General features: G+C 37.1%; 1 protein-coding gene across 1 annotated transcript in view; it reads right to left on the bottom strand.

The window, feature by feature from the left end:
* Nucleotides 1-1,017: 1,017 nt before the first annotated feature.
* LOC110369606 (unconventional myosin-Va) overlaps nucleotides 1,018-20,860 on the bottom strand; it is a 70,221-nt gene continuing 50,378 nt past the window's right edge. The window contains exons 33-41 of the mRNA XM_064041980.1: nucleotides 19,835-19,952; nucleotides 17,988-18,122; nucleotides 13,949-14,153; nucleotides 13,248-13,393; nucleotides 12,015-12,226; nucleotides 11,310-11,459; nucleotides 10,626-10,757; nucleotides 9,751-9,867; nucleotides 1,018-7,147 (exon numbers count right to left, since the gene is read on the bottom strand). Coding sequence (XP_063898050.1) covers nucleotides 7,019-7,147; nucleotides 9,751-9,867; nucleotides 10,626-10,757; nucleotides 11,310-11,459; nucleotides 12,015-12,226; nucleotides 13,248-13,393; nucleotides 13,949-14,153; nucleotides 17,988-18,122; nucleotides 19,835-19,952 — 1,344 coding nt within the window. The 3' untranslated portion in view covers nucleotides 1,018-7,018. The remainder of the gene's footprint in view (nucleotides 7,148-9,750; nucleotides 9,868-10,625; nucleotides 10,758-11,309; nucleotides 11,460-12,014; nucleotides 12,227-13,247; nucleotides 13,394-13,948; nucleotides 14,154-17,987; nucleotides 18,123-19,834; nucleotides 19,953-20,860) is intronic.

Raw genomic sequence — 20,860 nt, 5'->3', positions numbered from 1 at the left:
CCATGTGGCTCACGGGTACTCAGCTGCATCCGGTTAGACTGGAAGCCGACCACAACATAGTTGGGAAAAAGCTAGGCAGCTGATGTTCGCCGCGGTTCCACCCGCGTAAGGGTAGAACTATTTCCTGCACGTGGACAAAAAAGTTGCCTATATATTATAAGCTGTAGATAGCACAGATTACTTAATTTAGTACTCTGTCAAGTGAAAGAATAACAATATTACCAACATACGCAAACTAATTTGACGCAAACCATACATCATCATAAAATCTATTGTTTTTACATAAGTACGTAAGTATGTAGTTTCTGTGACATTTATTATCAACAATTCACTCATTTACCGATTATTATCTATCGACAAAGATAATAAATACTTAATAAATTATGTTAAAACTACGTATTGTCCAACTACGTAATTATGCAAGGAGATAGTTTGATATCTCTCGAGGTAACTGAGGGGCCAATACCCTTAGTAACAATCTATTTATTATATTTTACGTCAAATAATTTATCTATTTAGTAGTTGCTGAGGTTTATTGCGAATAGAGTGACAGACACACCACTGGTTTGTTATTTAGTGAAATAAAGAAAAAAATCCATATCCATCTTTATCTATGAGGCAGTCTTTTTAAGGTTCCATACGCAAAGATTAAAACACTTAGCTGTCACCAGACTGTATTTTATAAACAGTGATAGTTGATGTATTAATGTTACCGTTATAACAACCACGGCTGAAAACAAAAAATATTGCTCAAGGGGTCTCTCATACGACAAACGCGATATTTTTTATTCTACTCCAGCGTCATCATTATCTGCCCAGCTTTTACCCAGCAGCTAAGTACCAGTCTCCTACAAGGAGCGACTGTCAATCTGACCTCTTCTGCCCAGTTACCCGGGAAACCCAATACACCTTGGTAAGACTGGTTGTCAGACTTACTGGCGTCTGACTACCCGTAACGACTGCCAAAGATGTTCCAATGAAGGAAACTGGCAAGGTATCGAAGAAATAAATATACAATTTTATTCAATTAATGATTTTATTTTAATAACATAACATCTAAGGAATGTAGAGTGCTCATTACACAAAAACAGTTAACACGTAAAAACAAATACCAACATAATTCCTCTATGATTTTAAATCCACAATTATAATAACAATCATAAGAATTTTTTAATATACCAATATTAGTACGATTACATAGATATGCGATATATTGCTTTTTACAATTATTTCAAAGAAAAACACAGCAAATACGTAATCGAATGTCATATATGACAACTGATTACATGATTACATATTTTTTTGGCTGTTACCAAAGGATTAATGTTTTTAACATGGCATAAACGTTTTAACAATTTGTAACATTTACATAAAGTTTAATTTATGACACGTCTTTTTTTGTATATAAATAGCTTTTTTATTATTTTATGATTAGCTTCTATACAGTGCTTATTAGGCATAGCATGTTATTAATCTGAGTACATATTACTTATCAAGCATTTTTTAAATATTCCTGTCTGCGAAAATTGATTACAAGACAGAAATAGATGTTTTTGAAAATACTCGCTAAGTAGTATCTATTTCATTTATATCTTGGTTTAAGCGCCTGTTAATATCACCCAAATTAAATTCCTGCAATATATCTGACCATTTACTTGTTACATAAACTTTAGTAGTTCTCGTTTTAGTAATTATTTTTATCATGGCTAACAAAAAGGCTGCATTTTTTAATATTAGATTGCCACGCGATCAGCTGCTAGCAAGAAGTTTGCAATAGACGTTATCTTCCAATATTCATTATATGTAAATAACATTTTTTAATTAATAATGATCACTTTAGAGATAAATTCCATATATATTTTGTCGTTTGTTACATTAACGAATGACACAACAATTTCAATCAATTGACGAATAATAATTTCAATATATCCACATTACATTTGGAAAGAATTTAATAAACTCGAAAAGTTTCAACTTGAGCACCTAATAAATATAATTTCAAGTATATACAACACAACATAAATATATATTTCTCTATATTTTTAATACATTAAGTACAACAAGGAGATATTATTACATATATTTTTCTACATTTTTAAGCTATACGACAATTTGCTAGGAAAAATTCTGATATACACCTGTCGTATGCACAACAAATAAATAAATAAATAATAACAATTACATACAAAATACTGATTTTACAAAATCTTCTATTTAAGTACTTAGTGCCTGCTTTTGCTATAATGTTCTATTTCAAAACTACATTCATAATAAATTGCTTTACCTCTATTATTATCTTAATAACCGCGGTTTTAATATGGAAACAATAAGGAACTATAGATAAGTAAAAAATGGAATGTCAAAACGAAAGGGTATAAAATCTGCTAGTCTGCAAATGCCATAATTTCGTGTCTATAAAAGTTCTTTATCCTTGTTTTTGAGACCACAGTATTAAGAACCCATATAAATATCTCTTTATTACAGTTTTTTTTAATAATGTCTGAAATTACCAAGTCGTAAGGTACTCGACTTTGATTTTATAGACACTCAATCAAGACATATACTAGCAGAAACCCAAAAATTGCTTAGAAATCTTAAATTATTCACCTTTGTATCAGTGTAAAGCATTAATTATTATACGCAATCAAAACTTCGTAAGAAAATGGTGGAAAAAAGTTTACATAATATAATAAATACAAGCTTCGAAAGCACCTAGCGCAAATGGTAACACTGTTTATTTTCTAAATTATTTCTAAGTTACATACTTATTGAGTCCACATACTTTAATATTTTGGAAAGTTGTATAAATATTTTTTCTTGATATTTATGAAAAATCAAAAGTCAGTTTATTAAAAATCATTTTAATTGCAAAAGCCCTACTAACTTTGATTTATCATGTAGCTTTGCCAACTCAAATATCCGTATTTGTATGTATGTATTGATTTATTTTTTGATATTTTTACAACTCTCCAAAACCCAACTATAATTTCTCTATACAACAATAATTCTAATAAACTTTTATTTACTATAAATAACATTAATTTAAACACAATGGAATGACACTAAACGTTTGTGAAAAAAGCAGCTGCAGACATTATTATATTTTTTCTATTCATACAGCGCTTTTCACAACAAATTGATATTAAATTCACCACAATTTTACCACATTATGTATATTAAATATCTTTATATACAAATAAGATTTTTATTCACGACGAACACGGATTTTAGAAGCACTATTCGCTTATTTATTTTGCTTAAATTTCGGCAGTACGCATTTTATTTTACATGCTATTATTTATTAAGACCAGCACAGACGAGACATAGTTTATACATTACACGAAATAGTCTCAGGGTTTATTTAGCTACCTATCGACATTTTATTAAAAATTATAGTTTTCATAAATTATCAAATTCGCTGACTCTTTTGAAGAGTGTATACAGTACTGGACGAAGAAACAATTTTTAAATTATCATTTAACAATATTCCAGGCATTTAATCGTTTGTAGTATTGAATACGACATAAGATTACCAAACATTAGTAAGTTTTACTCGTCCGAACTGGCCTATATAACAATTATAGCCATCAATAGTGGCTTTAACTTGCGCAAATATATTTATTTACTTGACAATACATTCAGATGGAATAAATTGTCTTAATTTGTTATAAATAAACAACATTATTATTTTAATTATTTTTTTTTTTTACTTTTTTTAAAGAATACTCAGAATACTTAAGATCATTTCCAAACTATGTTGGGGTCGGTTTCCAGTCTAACCGGATGCACCTGAGTACCAGTGTTTTACAAGGAGCGACTACCTATCTGACCTCCTTAACCCAGTTACCCGGGCAACCCGATACCCCTTGGTTAGACTGGTTGTCAGACTTACTGGCTTCTGACTACCCGTAACGACTTAGAAATAGAACTGCCACATATTTTAAAAGTAATTTAAATCGTGTGTTTATTGAGAATAATATTTCAAACGTGGTTTCGAAAAGTGATGAATAATTTGAACTAATCAGTTTAACCCTCTGCAGCTGAGGTGGTAGTCCCACAGACACCGCAAAATACAAAATCAAGTTTTTTACCGTCATTTTTCAAATTCATGCGCCAGCTCTTCGAGTACCTTCCTATAAAGGGCTCGCGCGTCGGTCAGTGTGCGGGGGGCGGTCACAGTGAGCTTACTTTAACCTGGAGGAAGAAAAGTGTCCACGGGACTACCACGTCAGCGTCAAGGTAAGTTTCCACGAGACTACCACCTCAGTCAAATGGTTATATCTTCATAGTGTCTCCTAAACTACCACGTCAGTAACCTAGTTTAAATGATTTATTTTTAGTGTTATTTTCCAATTTTCCTGAAATATTACGTTAATATTTTAATTACTTATCAATTAACTTGAATGCCAAGCTAACTGGTGTTAAGTACCGAACAAGTTTTTAGATGGACATCTCAAGCAACAAGCCTAAACCAGGGACTTCTGCACGTAAAAGAACATCGGCTGGAACTCTCCAGAGATATGAAGGGGAAATATTGAACTAACTGTAACAGGAAAGTGACGATGCCTTTAGTGTTAGGTATTGATGATAAAGATGGAGATCCATTAGTTTCGATCCTGAAACCGAACGCGATGAAGATGACGCCATTTCACGTGGAGAAGAGTTTTAGGCATGGATGGGGGGTCCCTCCATCTCCGGTAGTTCGATTTATTCCACTGAGTGACAAAACATTTTGTTATATTTTTCCAACTTAAATAAAAAGACAAACTAAGTATCGTTGCTGTGATTGTTCGAAGCCAATTTGCCTTCAGTTCTCTAAGCCACTGTGTGATAATTGCCAAAAAAAGGTGTGACTTTGAATCACTCTAGTTTATAATTTGACCAACGAATGTATATCATTTTTCCAACACTGATTCATATTATTGTGAACTTTTAAAATATATAATTGAAAATTTGAAAAAGTTGATTTTGTTACTTTTTTTAGTTCATAAATGATTAAGTAGAATTTTTCAGGCTGATTTGACATACGTAAATAAAAGTTGTTTAATTTTGAAAGTATATTTTCTTTTTTTTATTCCAAGTTAATTTAACATTTAAAATAGGCTATAAATCTAATAAATATCAATAAGTTAGCTGTATAGTTTAATTTTACAAAAATATTTGCAATTGAATTGGTGTCTCGTGTACTACCACCTCAGTTGAATTGTAAAAATTTGACCACGTCAGTTGCAGAGGGTTAAGTAACAAAAACCTTTGTAAGTAGTATAATAAAAAATGTATAAACCTTAATTTAAAACTAGAAAATAACTTCGTTGATTAAAAACTTATTTTATAAAGGAAATGGCTGAGATAGACTGCGTTTTGGAAAAAATATAATAACTCAAAATTTTATAATTGACTCTTCTGATGACTAAAGATTTTCGATGTTTAGTATTTTTTTCAAAAGGAAGACTAATTTTGGGAAGCATTTCATGAAGTTGATATTTTGAAAAATTATTTTTGTAAATACCTTAAATAAAATCCACAAGGCTACATCAAAAATTCATACACACAATGATGAACTCACGCGGGAATCGAACCCCTAACTTTAGCGTAGATATACACTAACTATTACGCCATCTGGCTGTTAGAAAAAAAAAACAAACAATTTGACCAAAAAAATAAATAAATTGTCATATCTCATCGTAGAAAATATTCAAAAATGTATTGAAAAGTAAGTATAGTTCGCGCCACACTTAATGGCGTCGGAACATTGTGAGACTGGCATCTCAGAAACCCCTATGAAGACGCTAAAAGTAATTTCTTAGCGGAAACAAATGAAAAGTCAGTGTAATATTATATTTCTGCGGCATCTAATGTATTTAAGCAATAATGGTTTCTATTCATTCGTGATTTATTTACTAAATGATAATTATTGTTATTGAAATTGTCGGATTAATTTTACTTGATGATATAAGAATAAACATAATTTAAGAATTTCAATTATTTTTCAATGGAAACAGTTGATAGTATTACAAAAACATAAAAATTCTACCGAAATTAAATAATACTTTTATGTCCAAAAAAATGGAGAAATAAATCACAGCTTTATTGGAATGTTATAGTGAAAAAATGTCATCATCATCTGTAGCTAAGTACCAGTCTTTTACAAGGAGCGACTGCCTATGTGACCTCGTCAACCCAGTTACCCGGGCAACCCCTATGTAAGACTGGTAGTCAGACTTACTGGCTTCTGACTACCCGTAACGACTGCCAAAGATGATCAATGTCAGACAATGTTAAGTGTGAATAAATATATTATGTATTTTGCTTTAACCGATTTATATAATATAATAAATAATAATGGCACCATATTAACCGATTATTTTGTATGGCAATAACCGAGGAACGAAAATCTTGAGTTATTTGAAGATATTTTATATAAGGCAAGATGTAAAAATTAATATATTAAGGTATGTATTGCCCATTTAGATTTTATAAAGTAGCATATTTTAGCAATTTTTAATCACAAATCAAGTGTAGTATTTTGATTATTTGATTCAGATTACCTTTAAAATCTAACAGACATGAAACTATATGAGCAAAATTATACAAAAATGTTAGGCTAATATCCTAAAGCTATTTCAACTACTTCTTGTATTAAATAGACCGTCTTTTACATTTACAAAAACATAACAACTATTGTGTTTAAAACTTATAACTTTATTATTCCTACGGTCTTTTCCGTCTACTTGGTCTTTTCAACGAAAGACCACGATTATTATTGGTTCTTTACAAAATAATACCTATAGTTTTGAACATACCTTCTTATTCTACGGTCTTTTCGGTCTACTAACTCTATTTCATATTCCAGCTATAAACATAATAAATTGTCGTTGATTCAACCTAAATCCTTGAATGGTCTACTTGGTCTACTCAATATATTACAGTAGACCAGCTGTAAAAAAATAAAAAACAGCTACAGGCATGTTTGTTCACCTTATTCCGTCGGTATTATCACCTGGTCTTCTCCGTCTTCTTATATTTTGGTGAGTAGACCTTCCAGTTCTAGCACTTCTGGTAACTCTATGGCTTCCAGGCGTATTGATGACGGGTTGAAGGGGAATTGCACCGAGAATATCATCTTTGAGTCCATCAGAAGGTTTTGCTGCAACAAAGAAGACAAAATTGTGTGATAAAAGAAGTTCTTTATCATCAGCCAGTAAAGAATTACTGGCTATTCGGATGAGTAACAAATTTGTCAAACTATAAATATGGCAGTTGGTCTGCTAGTCAAATTCAATACTTCAATTGAATTGTCAATAACGGTTACTTTATAAACCATTTACTGCACGACTTTCAGAATCACTGATTTTACACGTAACGCTGTTTATTTTACTTATTAACTATAGGTAAATGAAAGTGTGATTATATATTTAGATGATTTATCAAACAACAAATTTATGCCTTACGGCATAGGATTAAATTTTGATCTCGATGACAGATTCGAAAATTATTTCCTTTTTAGGGTTCCGTAGCCAAAATGGCAAAAACGGAACCCTTATAGTTTCGTCATGTCCGTCTGTCCGTCTGTCCGTCTGTCCGTCTGTCACAGCCGATTTACTCGGAAACTATAAGTACTACAGTGATGAAATTTGATGGGAATATGTGTTGTATGAACCGCTACAAAAATATGACACTATAGTTCGGCCGCTCAGAGAATGCGTTTCTGACACATCGCGATTGAACTGACGACGTAACTTTGTAATGGCGTTGCAGTACGATAAAAATATTTTTGCTGGTTGTTTATCGTTTTAACAATTGATGAGCATTAAAACAACATTATTATATCAATAATAATCAATGAATGTTGTAATTTTGTGCCAAATTGAGTGTCAAATAACTTGGTACACAATATTTTTCTAAATCTATACTGCGCTATTACAAGGTTATGTCAGCGCTTTATATTTGTAGTGCTGTGCTAAAAATAACAGGCAAGTATCGTAATCTGTTCTGGTTGATGGTTCTTATACAGTTATACTTATAATATAAAATAATACGTTTTGTTTTTCTTTTTAAAATTTGAAAATAATGGACTATAAGATAACTTTTATGAAATATAAAAATAAAACTATGATCAAACTGAACGCGCGAAAGAAAGTAGCATTTTTATATTTAGGTTGAAAATGGTAACCCCAAATGGCATCATGGGCCGTCATTTTGTGACGCTAAATAGTCGTTTGTTGTCGTTTCGTGCGCTAAGACTAAGTGCCCTGCCTCATTAGGACGCCAATGGCGACGTCGCCGGCTACGTATCATAGCAGTTAGTATTGAAATGTATGGAACCTAACTCACTTGGCGACGGTTTGGCAACGTCGCCAAATTGGAGGCGTGGCCACGAGCTACAGTTCCCTATGTGGCTTCTGGCTACCGTGGCAACTTGGCGACGTGGCCACAGTAGCCACTATAATGTACACGGTAAAGCGCACCTCCCTCACACAGTCGCCAATGTGGTCGCCAGTCAGCTTGCAATTTCTTGAGCGACGACGTAAACAATTGACTGTCGAGACGCCATGGCCACTCGACTTGGCGACATTTGGATGCCAGAAGTAGCCAGACCTGTGCCGCTGGCGACGTCGCCATGGCGTCCCAGTGAGGTAGAGCTCTAAAAACCTGATTTTGGAAGATTTTGACCGAGATATCAGGATTGATTCTGTTATTGATAATACCTAATATAATTATACACGTAGGCGAAGATGATGATGAAGACACCACCTCCTCAAGCGAATCGGAGTCTGATTAATATTCTGTACGCACATTCAATTAAATGTACTTACTTTATTGCATAGAAATACAGATTGTAACTTTGTAACAAAGAATAAATAAAACGATTTTATTATATGAATATTACCTTTTTTTGGTTTCCACTTAAATAACTAAAATATAAATTTTAAATGATTCCGCCAATTTAAAACGAAAATAATCTTAAAATAATGCGGCGGTTTATTTTGGGGGAACGGTAACGAACTCAGTGTTATGTTGTGCCCATCACTAGTCGTGACGAACTGATAGGTGTCAGGAACGCATTCTCTGAACGGCCGAACTATAAATAGTAAAAAAAAGAATTGGGGGTGGGGCCCCCCATACATGTAAGTGAGGGATGAAATTTTTTTTTTCGATGTACATACCCGTGTGGGGTATCAATGGAAAGGTCTTTTAAAATGATATAAAGTTTTCTAAAAAACATTTTTCTTAAAGTGAACGGTTTTTGAGATATCAGCTCTCAAAGTCGTAAAAAGTGTGATTTTTGGTTTGATCAAAGTATCTCTTATAGTTTTTGAGATAGGTTGATTTAACTGTAATTTACGGAACCCTTCGTGCACGAGTCCGACTCGCACTTGGCCGGTTTTTATATATTCTTGCATTTAACAAAGAATTCGAATTCGTTTTACAACAGCATCATTTGTCTTCCGACAGAAGTCTATGTAAAAAGAAAACATGCTACGCCTACCCCGTATAAAATTGGCATTAGGGCAGGAGGATGATGATGATATAAATAGTACTTAGTTGCTGTTAGAGAACCCAACTCTGGGTTAAACTCGCCTTTGTACACAACTTCTTTGTGATAAAATATTTGTATGTACAGTCAACTTCAGGTCAGTGGTAACAGTTTTATAAGAAAATCGTACTTATTACTGTTGAGTAAAGGTGCATGACAGTTACCACTGATGTGCAGTCTACCGTACAATAAAGAATAATAATAATACTTACTGGTTCCTTATCAGGGTTGGTGCCGGCCTTCTCCTGCATTTTCTTCTGTATCTCGTGGATGAACTCGCGAGTCACCTTCACCTCGTACTCTTCAGCGGGAGTGTACATGTTCAGGATCTGGAGATAATATGTATTTTTAGTATTTATGTAATTATCCTCTGTGTGTTTGTGTGTATGGATCGATTTTACAATCATCAGTTAATTTCTCTCTGAGGAATAGAAGCTGTAAAAACGTCTAACATATTCTCAAGATAAAAGTTATTTGGCAATTTAATGATCGGCCCTTAGTCACCCAAATCCTAAATAGATAGACAGATCTTATTATTTTGTATTGAAAACAAATAAGAACAATTTAAAAGTATGTAATGGTAGAATGTAAATGGTCTACTTTAGATTTAAGAACATATTCTGTACACCTGCATTCTGGCAAATAAAAGACTTCGTCTTTAGCTTATTTCTATGTGGCACACTGGTACTCAGCTGCACCCTGTTAGAGTGGAAGCCGATTCCAACAGTCGGAGAAATTTGAGTCTTTAATCTAAACTAATATTATAAATGCGAAAGTAACTCTGTCTGTCTGTCTGTCTTTTCTTCACGCCTAAACTACTGAACCGATTTGTGTAAAATTTGGTACAGACATAGTTTGAAACTTGAGAAAGGACATAGGATAGTTTTTATTACAAAAAATAAAAATAAAAAATAAAATTTAGTACGGACATATAGCGCCATCTATTGGTCAAATCAAAAATCTGCTGGTAGTCACTATTCCACGCGAACGAAGTTGCGGGCAAAAGCTAGTACTTTAATATGTTTATGCCTGGTTGGTAGTGATCATGAAAATATATGAATGCTGTTATATTTGAATGCTGACATACCTTACAAACTTGCATGGCGTTAAGGTTGGCGCACATGTCGACGGTGCTCTGCACGTCCTGCATGGACTTGCGAGCTTGCAGCAACTGCACTGCCTGCGTGATCGGCTTCAGAACACCCAGGATCTCTTCCACCTGGGACAGAAAACAGGCATGGTGAATGAAAATAATAATAAGGGGGTCTTTTAGATAAATCATCCACTACATGGTGCAAGTAGCTGGAGCAAGTAAAAATGCGCAAGTGACAACGGTGAAAGTAGCTTGCGTTGAGTTGAACAATGAAAGTTGAGGGACACTAAAAGACACAATTATTAACAATTGGTAAAAAAAATCATAAGCCTTATTTAATGCGTTATATCATTGTGAATTATTATTGTTTTGTTAAAATGTAAAATGACATTTTCAATGTTTAAAGGTTATCTAAAAGAAAGACTAATCAGACCCATGATTTAATCCTTTCATCAAGCCTATGTGTAAGAAATTAAACTAGTTTTACTAGTTTAATACATAATAATACGACGCTAACCATATAGTGGATTTGCTCACTTAAAAATATATGAGATAATTTCTCAAAATAGTTGCATTTCATCATAATGATCAACTTCATTTGATCACAACATTAGATCGTCAACGTTTTACGACTTTCACAAAATAAAAATAAAACTAGGTACTAAAACAAATACTCACGCTCTTCTGCCCATATTCAGCGAGATGCTCCTTTATCCAGGTCTCGAGATGTGAGATGTTGTACCTGATCTGCAAGCCCTTAGCCCAGCAGCACAGGTCTTTGCGTAGAAGTAGCTGATTCAAACTGTACGCGCAGATGTAGTAGAATAACTGTGAAATACAAAGAAGAGTTAGAAACATGGAGAACAAAATGACTAGCGGAGATATCATAACGGAAAATCTCCTAGGAAAGATGCGCGTCACCATACGAGTGTTCGGGGGACGAGGAACGTTACTAGCTCCGCCCTTACAAGCCTTCTGTGGAACCTGTCCATTATTTTCAGAGTAAAACCACCAATCAATCAAGACCAACCTTTGACAGATTGGTTTTGATTTGACAAGGAGGCGTTTGGGCGTCTCGTTAGTTCTAGTTGAGCCTCCAAGAAGGCACCTGGGTTGCCAGGTAATTGTGTTAAGGAGTTTAGAGTTACACTAGTTCTTAGGTTATTGCATCTGATTTGATTAGAAGCCGTCATCAACATAGTTGGGACAAAAAGCTCTCTCAAGTGGTGTCAGATTGCCGTCCCATCACGCTATCAGAGTGAAGGAATAGGGAGTGCACCTGTGTCCAAGCAAATGCTTGTTCATTATAATATGCGCACTTGGCCGATGCTTATCAAAAACACAATCCTGGATCGTGGACCCTGGGGCTGACCCGAAACTGACCTGCTTAAATATAGTGAGCCTTAACGGCTGATCAACAGCGAAGGTGTGCAGATGGTCATGCGTGGCCGACAGCTCGTGCTTCAGCCTCGCGGGGCCCGCGCCGGGCGGGGCGGGACGGGCACTGGGACCTGACAGGCCGCTGATCTCCTCGTGTTCTAGGATGGCGGGCACTATGAGGCGTTCTAGTTGACGTTCTAGGAGGTGGATTAGACCTGGGAAAAAAATACAAAGTTAATGTGTATTTTCATAGATTTTTTTCTGGTAGTATCTGTAATATAACTAAATTAGAAGTCCCCACGGCATTAATAGATGGAACTAGCGACGGAACGGACTAGCTAGATTCTCACGTTACTCTATGGCGGTCTGTAACTGTATTCTTCACACAAGTATGTACGACTTTGAGGTCTTAAGACTAGGAGGTAAATGCGGGGCAGTCCTCAAAGAGAATCAGAAAACCCAGTGTATCCCTAAGAGCCAAAACCTGCCTGGACTGCAGGGTTGTTCGAAAGATCTACTTCGGCCCTGATACATAGGGTTCAATAAGGATCATGGTTGGTGGCAGTCTGACACTTCCTCACGCTGTCCAGTAGCCTGTGGGAGAGAGGTACACTTACCCTGGTATATCCAGACAGCGATGTCGCTCAGCACCTGCCGGTACTCGGACAGGTCGAAGATGCGCAGACACTGCTGGCTCTGTCACAGGGTATGCAGTAGCCTGTGGGAGAGAGGTACACTTACCCTGGTATATCCAGACGGCGATGTCGCTCAGCACCTGCCGGTACTCGGACAGGTCGAAGATGCGCAGACACTGCTGGCTCTGTCACAGGGTATGCAGTAGCCTGTGGAGAGAGGTACACTTACCCTGGTATATCCAGACGGCGATGTCGCTCAGCACCTGCCGGTACTCGGACAGGTCGAAGATGCGCAGACACTGCTGGCTCTGTCACAGGGTATGCAGTAGCCTGTGGGAGAGAGGTACACTTACCCTGGTATATCCAGACGGCGATGTCGCTCAGCACCTGCCGGTACTCGGACAGGTCGAAGATGCGCAGACACTGCTGGCTCTGTCACAGGGCATGCAGTAGCCTGTGGGAGAGAGGTACACTTACCCTGGTATATCCAGACGGCGATGTCGCTCAGCACCTGCCGGTACTCGGACAGGTCGAAGATGCGCAGACACTGCTGGCTCTGTCACAGGGTATGCAGTAGCCTGTGGGAGAGAGGTACACTTACCCTGGTATATCCAGACGGCGATGTCGCTCAGCACCTGCCGGTACTCGGACAGGTCGAAGATGCGCAGACACTGCTGGTTCTGACGAGGGGTGTTGGCTGTCTGGTAGATTGTGTCGCCGCTATATTGGCGTAGGTTGTTCAGTAGTCTGCGAAAGAAATGGGAATTATTATTTAACGTTATGTAGCTTCCACCAGCGGCTTCACTCACGTTTCAAAGGATAGATCAAGAGATTAGAGCGTACGAAATACATATACAAACACTTTAGATTGAAAATGTGACAATAGATGAATTTAAATTTTCAGATTTTAAGCTTCCATCCGCAGTTTCACCTGCTTCATGTGGAACTACTTAATACTTAATAAATACTTAATACTTACCGAAAGTGGGCTATATAACACTGAATTATTATTCGAACCAATCGTTCCTGAGATATGAACGTGAATGATCCGGGAGAAAGACAAAAACTAAATATGTGATGTTGTTCACAATTCTCTATAAAACATTGTTAAACATTTGCCGTCTTACCACAAAAACTTTTAAACGTCAGTTTAAGCCTTGTCTAAAAAAATGACAGATTATGACGTTTACATATGGGTCATTTTGCAGCCTCAATTTTTTTAGACAAGTATAAAACAGGTGTTTAAGTTTTTGTAGTAAGGCCATTGGCATTTTTGACATCAAATAGCGTATCAAAACTTACCTCAACATATTAGCCAGCCACAACGCATTATACTCGACACTCTCCCCTCGTTTCTTCAAGGTCTTCTTAACGGCAGTTCTGACGGCTTTCATGAGCTGATGCATCTTAGGCTCGTCGTCCACGTGGTCCATGTGTCGCAGCATCATGAACAGTATGTACGCGGGCAGCCCGGGGAGCAGCGTCACTGCCGTTTTGGGCTTTAAGTCTGTTGAGGTAAGGATGGAATTGCAATGACTAAGTTGCTGTGACATTTTTAGACGACTTAGTTATAAGCGCTGGGGTAATAAAAGACCATCAAGATACTTGCAACAGTAGCGCAAACTGCGCTAAAGTTGCGCAAAGTGCGCTAAAATTTGCGCAAATTGTGCAAAAGTTTGCGCATATTGCGCAAAGTTTTCATCAGTTTTTCTTAGACCGTAAATATGGCAGATATCATTGTTGTCGGACTAATGAAGACTATCTTAACCGACTTAAAAAACTGGAGGTTTTATGTTCAAGACTAATATATTGTCCTAAAAACTACTGTTGCAGTGGCACAGGTGGGCTTTTAGAATGTTTCGCATATAAAGCCACTAATAGTCAGTGTATCTGACGGCTTTCATGAGCTGATGCATCTTAGGCTCGTCGTCCACGTGGTCCATGTGTCGCAGCATCATGAACAGTATGTACGCGGGCAGCCCGGGGAGCAGCGTCACTGCCGTTTTGGGCTTTAAGTCTGTTGGTGTAAGGGTGAAATTGCTTTGAGTGACAGTTATTAATGTGTTAAAGTTACTGGGACCTTTTAGGTACTGCTAAATCATAACCACTGGGGTTATAACGGACCATCAAGCTACACCTACTATTGCGCAACGGTTGCGCAAACTGCGCTCAACTTTGCGCAAACTGCGCTAAAGTTAGCGCCAATTGCGCAAAAGTTTTAGACAGCTTTTCTTATATTGTAAATATGACAGACATAATTTTTGTTGGATTAATGAAGACCATCTCAACCGACTTCAAAAATGGGAGGTTCTATTTTTAAGACTAATATATTGTCTTAAAAACTACTGCTGCAATTTAGACAGATGAGTATTTGAAATTTTTCGCATATAAAAGCCACTAATAGTCAGTGTATCTGACAGCTTTCATGAGCTGATGCATCTTAGGCTCGTCGTCCACGTGGTCCATGTGTCGCAGCATCATGAACAGTATGTACGCGGGCAGCCCGGGGAGCAGCGTCACTGCCGTTTTGGGCTTTAAGTCTGTTGAGGTAAGGATGGAATTGCAATGACTAAGTTGCTGTGACATTTTTAGACGACTTAGTTATAAGCGCTGGGGTAATAAAAGACCATCAAGATACTTGCAACAGTAGCGCAAACTGCGCTAAAGTTGCGCAAAGTGCGCTAAAATTTGCGCAAATTGTGCAAAAGTTTGCGCATATTGCGCAAAGTTTTCATCAGTTTTTCTTAGACCGTAAATATGGCAGATATCATTGTTGTCGGACTAATGAAGACTATCTTAACCGACTTAAAAAACTGGAGGTTTTATGTTCAAGACTAATATATTGTCCTAAAAACTACTGTTGCAGTGGCACAGGTGGGCTTTTAGAATGTTTCGCATATAAAGCCACTAATAGTCAGTGTATCTGACGGCTTTCATGAGCTGATGCATCTTAGGCTCGTCGTCCACGTGGTCCATGTGTCGCAGCATCATGAACAGTATGTACGCGGGCAGCCCGGGGAGCAGCGTCACTGCCGTTTTGGGCTTTAAGTCTGTTGGTGTAAGGGTGAAATTGCTTTGAGTGACAGTTATTAATGTGTTAAAGTTACTGGGACCTTTTAGGTACTGCTAAATCATAACCACTGGGGTTATAACGGACCATCAAGCTACACCTACTATTGCGCAACGGTTGCGCAAACTGCGCTCAACTTTGCGCAAACTGCGCTAAAGTTAGCGCCAATTGCGCAAAAGTTTTAGACAGCTTTTCTTATATTGTAAATATGACAGACATAATTTTTGTTGGATTAATGAAGACCATCTCAACCGACTTCAAAAATGGGAGGTTCTATTTTTAAGACTAATATATTGTCTTAAAAACTACTGCTGCAATTTAGACAGATGAGTATTTGAAATTTTTCGCATATAAAAGCCACTAATAGTCAGTGTATCTGACAGCTTTCATGAGCTGATGCATCTTAGGCTCGTCGTCCACGTGGTCCATGTGTCGCAGCATCATGAACAGTATGTACGCGGGCAGCCCGGGGAGCAGCGTCACTGCCGTTTTGGGCTTTAAGTCTGTTGGTGTAAGGATGATATTGCGTTGACCAAGGGTGACTGCTGAAGTTAAAATCCTTCATAGTGTTGCTTGCTATAGTAGGTTAAAAAGGGAAAATTTGTAAAAGCAACATACACCATTGCGCAACAGTTGCGCAAACTGCGCAGTTTTTTATAGATCGTATATATCAGAGGTCGCTGTTGTTGGCAGACTGTGTTAACAGGGTCGAGATTTTAAATTGCGCAAATTGTACAAAGTTTTAGCTAGTTTTTCTTAGATCGTACTTCTTATTATATTTTTATGTAATTTTATGTAGCAAACGCTAGTAAAAGAAGCTAAATAATTTATTTAGGAAAATATTTTTTGTTCCACCTTATTTTACGAACGTCACGCTAAAACTGCGCAAACAAACTGCACTCTAACAAACAAAACAAAGAGAGTATTTTATTAGGCAAACCCAGTCGACTCTCATCAATACAGAGTAGAAAACATTTCTATTCTTATCACTCTTGATAATAACGGCTTCGTCCTGTATCTTGTACTCGAACACGCCGACTCTAGCGTCATCGACGAGTTTGTCTTTGCGCAAACTACGCGCTTATCTTTGCGCAAAATATGTGCTAATCTTTGCGCAAACGATGCACTTATCTTTGCGCAAACTACGCGCTTGTTGGCGCAAACTACGCGCTTATATTTGCGCAAATTACGCGCTTATTTTTGCGCAAACTATACAATAATCTTTGCGCAACTATGCGCTTAATTGCGCATCTCACACATACTAATTTCTATCTATTTCTCAACACTCACCAGAGATTAGTTTCTTGATAATGACGGCTTCGTCCTGTATCTTGTACTCGAACATGCCGAGGTACTCGCGCCCCTTCTTACGCGTCACCGGCGCCATCTCTAGCGTCATCGACGCGTTTATCTTTGCGCAAACTATGCGACTATCTTTGCGCAAACGACAAGCTTATTTTTGCGCAAAGTACGCGCTTATTTTTACGCAAACTATGAGCTTATCTTTGCGCAAAGTGCGCGGTTGTCTTTGCGTAAACTATGCGCTTATTTTTGCGCAAACTACGCGATTATCTTTACGCAAACTATGAGCTTATATTTGCGCAAAGTGCGCGGTTATCTTTGCGCAAACTACGCGCTTATCTTTACGCAAACTATGAGCTTATATTTGCGCAAAGTGCGCGGTTATCTTTGCGCAAACTACGCGCTTATCTTTGCGCAAACTACGCGATTATCTTTACGCAAACTATGAGCTTATATTTGCGCAAAGTGCGCGGTTATCTTTGCGCAAACTACGCGCTTATCTTTGCGCAAACTTTGCACTTAATTGCGCAAAATATGTGCTATTTTTTGCGCATCTCACCAATACTAATTTCTATCTATTTGTCAATACTTACCAGAGATAAGTTTCTTGATAATGACGGCCTCGTCCTGTATCTTGTACTCGAACATGCCGAGGTACTCGCGCTCCTTCTTGCGTGTCACCGGCGCCATCTCTAGCGTCATCGACGCGTTTGTTTTTGCGCAAACTGTGCGATTATCTTTGCGCAAACTATGCGTTTATCATTGCGCAAACTATGCGCTTAATTGCGCAAACCACGAACTTATCTTTGCGAAAAGTATACAATAATCTTATCGTAAAGTACGCGCTTATCTTTGCGCAAACTGTGCGCTATTTTTTGCGCAAAATATGTGCTAATCTTAGCGTAACTTTGCGCAAACATAGCACAATTTAGACAAATATATATAAATGCCTTGTTTTGTAACACTTACCAGAGATAAGTTTCTTGATAATGACGGCCTCGTCCTGTATCTTGTACTCGAACATGCCGAGGTACTCGCGCTCCTTCTTACGTGTTACCGGCGCCATCTCTAGCGTCATCGACGCGTTGGGTGGCGCCACTGGGTCTGGGGGAGACGAAATATATGAAAACGATAAACATTTAAGAAGGAAAAAACACTGCGAACATATTTAAATTCGAAATTGCAAAAAATATGTAAAATATAGCGTATTTCTATTATAAGCTAGTTTCCTATCGCGATTTTATACATGTTCCCAAGGAACTGCTTCCCGCATGGAAATAAAATAGACTATGTGTTATTCTACATATATATTGCATATACATATATTACTGAAAACTTTCATCGAAATTTACCCAGTAGGAACATGCAACAAACATGTCCACTCGAAAGACTTACATCCTTACCGCATAAGTATAAGTAGGATTTACTTAATTCTACCAAATACTGGTATAATTTTTCTTTTAATCCCGAAAATTTTGCTTGAGGCGCAAATCTCAGGAACTAATGGACCGATTTGAAACATTTTTTCAGTTTCCTATTATAAAGACTATATTAAGTTACATTTTATCTGCTCGAAGTAACAGCATTTCCCGCTCGGGACGCTAGAGAAACCACTAGCAGAAGCTAGTAAACAGGCCCGCCGCTAGCTGTTTGTTCGCCCGCGTGCAAAACTGATTATGCCGCCCTACGACTACATACGTTTTGTCAAAAAATATATAAGGGGGGGGGGATCCAGGGGGTCCGGAAATTCATATCCATCGTACTTGTCCAACAGAAAAAAATATGTACACGCACCGCTCTGATTGCAGAAAATCCACCTACTTTTGGATAAATAACCATTGCAATACATAACATACATTACACATAACTTTTTATTTACTTGATATGTTCAGAGTAACCTAAGCAGTCCTGGGTTAGCCCATAAGCAAACTAAGCAATTGCTTAGGGCATCAATGCAGTGCAATCATTACCCAAGTGGCCCCTATGTATTGAAAGATTGTGATTAACTTAAATTACTTAACGCACTTAAATATCTATAACAATATTTAAAGTCAGTAAAATATGTTATTTAGTGGGTTTCCCGTTGAAAAATGAGCTTTCAAGACACATTAAATATGTAAGGAAGCGCGAGCGGAGCGAGCGCGAAAATTTTTTAGTTTAAGGACACAAAACAAATAAAAACCACTGTAAATTAACAAAGCAAAGTCAAAAAGTAAGATATGCACAGAAGTGAAGTGCAAAAGCCGCGAGCGAAGCGAGCGCGATTTTTTCCTTAGAGTTTTCATGAAGTAAACATATCATGAAAAGCCAGCCAGTGCGCGAAAAATGTTTTTTCGGAATTGAATGCCTCAACAATTAAACAAAGATAAAATGCGATATCTGACATGGAGACGCGAGCGCAGCGAGCGCGAATTTTTTTGGGGATGCAAAGGGTGAAACAGTCAAAAATAGGAGACGACCAAAGCTAGGGCGGCTTTTTCTGAAATTTTATTGGTTTAATTTTGCCGCCCTCTAAATAGCATTTTGGTTGATCTTAAATCGTTTTTAAGAATCTTTAATTTTGAAAATGTCCTTTCAACAGATGTACCTAACTGAAACCGGCAGTGTAGGTAATATTCTTAGCGCTATTGCTGTGTTTGGAAATATTGAAATCAAATCATTAGTAAAAAGATATTGTATTTTTTAAATATTACGTGATAACTCGCTAGATTTGCCGCCCCCTAGGACGTGCCGCCCGCGTGCTGTGCACGCGCTGCACGCCCGCTTACGGCGGGCCTGCTAGTAAACTACATATATCTAAAAAATAATGTACTCACCAGTGTTATCAAGTATATCGTTGACGTCTTCAATGCCGACTTCTTTAAGCTTGTTGACTAACAATCGAATCTGGTTCTTGTAACGGCGACAGCTTTCCGATAACTTGTCCACACGTTCCTGTTATACAAACAAATATTACTTAAATGCAGTGAAAATAAGTAAAATGAAACATTCTTTACCCTCAAAGAAAACAATTAATTTCCTGCCTGTTTGCCCGGGTAATTGCACGGGTTGAGGAATGAGGAGGTCAGATAGGGCAGCCGCTCCTTGTAAAGCACTGGTACTCAGCTGAATCCGGTTATACTGGAAGCCGACCTCAACATAGTTGCGAAAAAGGCTCGGGAGATGAGTTAAACGAAAAAAACAGCTAACGAGAACGTGTTAATTGGTAACAATAAAGTTCGAAATAAAAAATACAATATCTGTAATTTTTTTGGTTGGATATCATTGATTAGAAATACGATTTGTATGTCGGTGGTTTCAAAATTGAATTTTAACGATGAATAAAAAAGTAATTAATTTGTCTTTTAAATAACCTGATATAACGAACAAGCATTTTTTTTTCTCCCACAAAGAACTATAACAGCCACGGTACAAATTAATTTTATTTAATTGCATTTGAATTTGTCTACGTCACTCAATTTTTATTTTAAAGTGAAGTCACGGACCACTCCTTTTCACATTTTCCATACCTTTTTATTCATGCATTTTATACTAAACTAGCTTTTGCCCGCGACTTCGTTCGCGTGGAATAGTGACTTCTGGTTTGAACAATAGATGGCGCTATATGTCCAGGATATTTTTTTTTAATATATTTATATAATATATGTCCATTCTCAAGTTCCAAACTATTTCTGTACCTAATTTCACACAAATCGGTTCAGTAAATTAGGCGTGAAGAAAAGACAGACAGACTTTCACATTTATAGTAAACTAGCTTTTGCCCGCGGCTTCGCTCCCGTCAACTGACTTCTCTACTTTACCCTATTTTTTTTTCATAAGAACCTTCTCCTGACAATAACAAA

Source organism: Helicoverpa armigera, chromosome 27 (assembly GCF_030705265.1).
Source record: "Helicoverpa armigera isolate CAAS_96S chromosome 27, ASM3070526v1, whole genome shotgun sequence".
Lineage (NCBI taxonomy): Eukaryota > Metazoa > Arthropoda > Insecta > Lepidoptera > Noctuidae > Helicoverpa > Helicoverpa armigera.
Note: the sequence above shows the minus strand (reverse complement) of the source record. Positions and strands in the feature narration are given on the sequence as shown.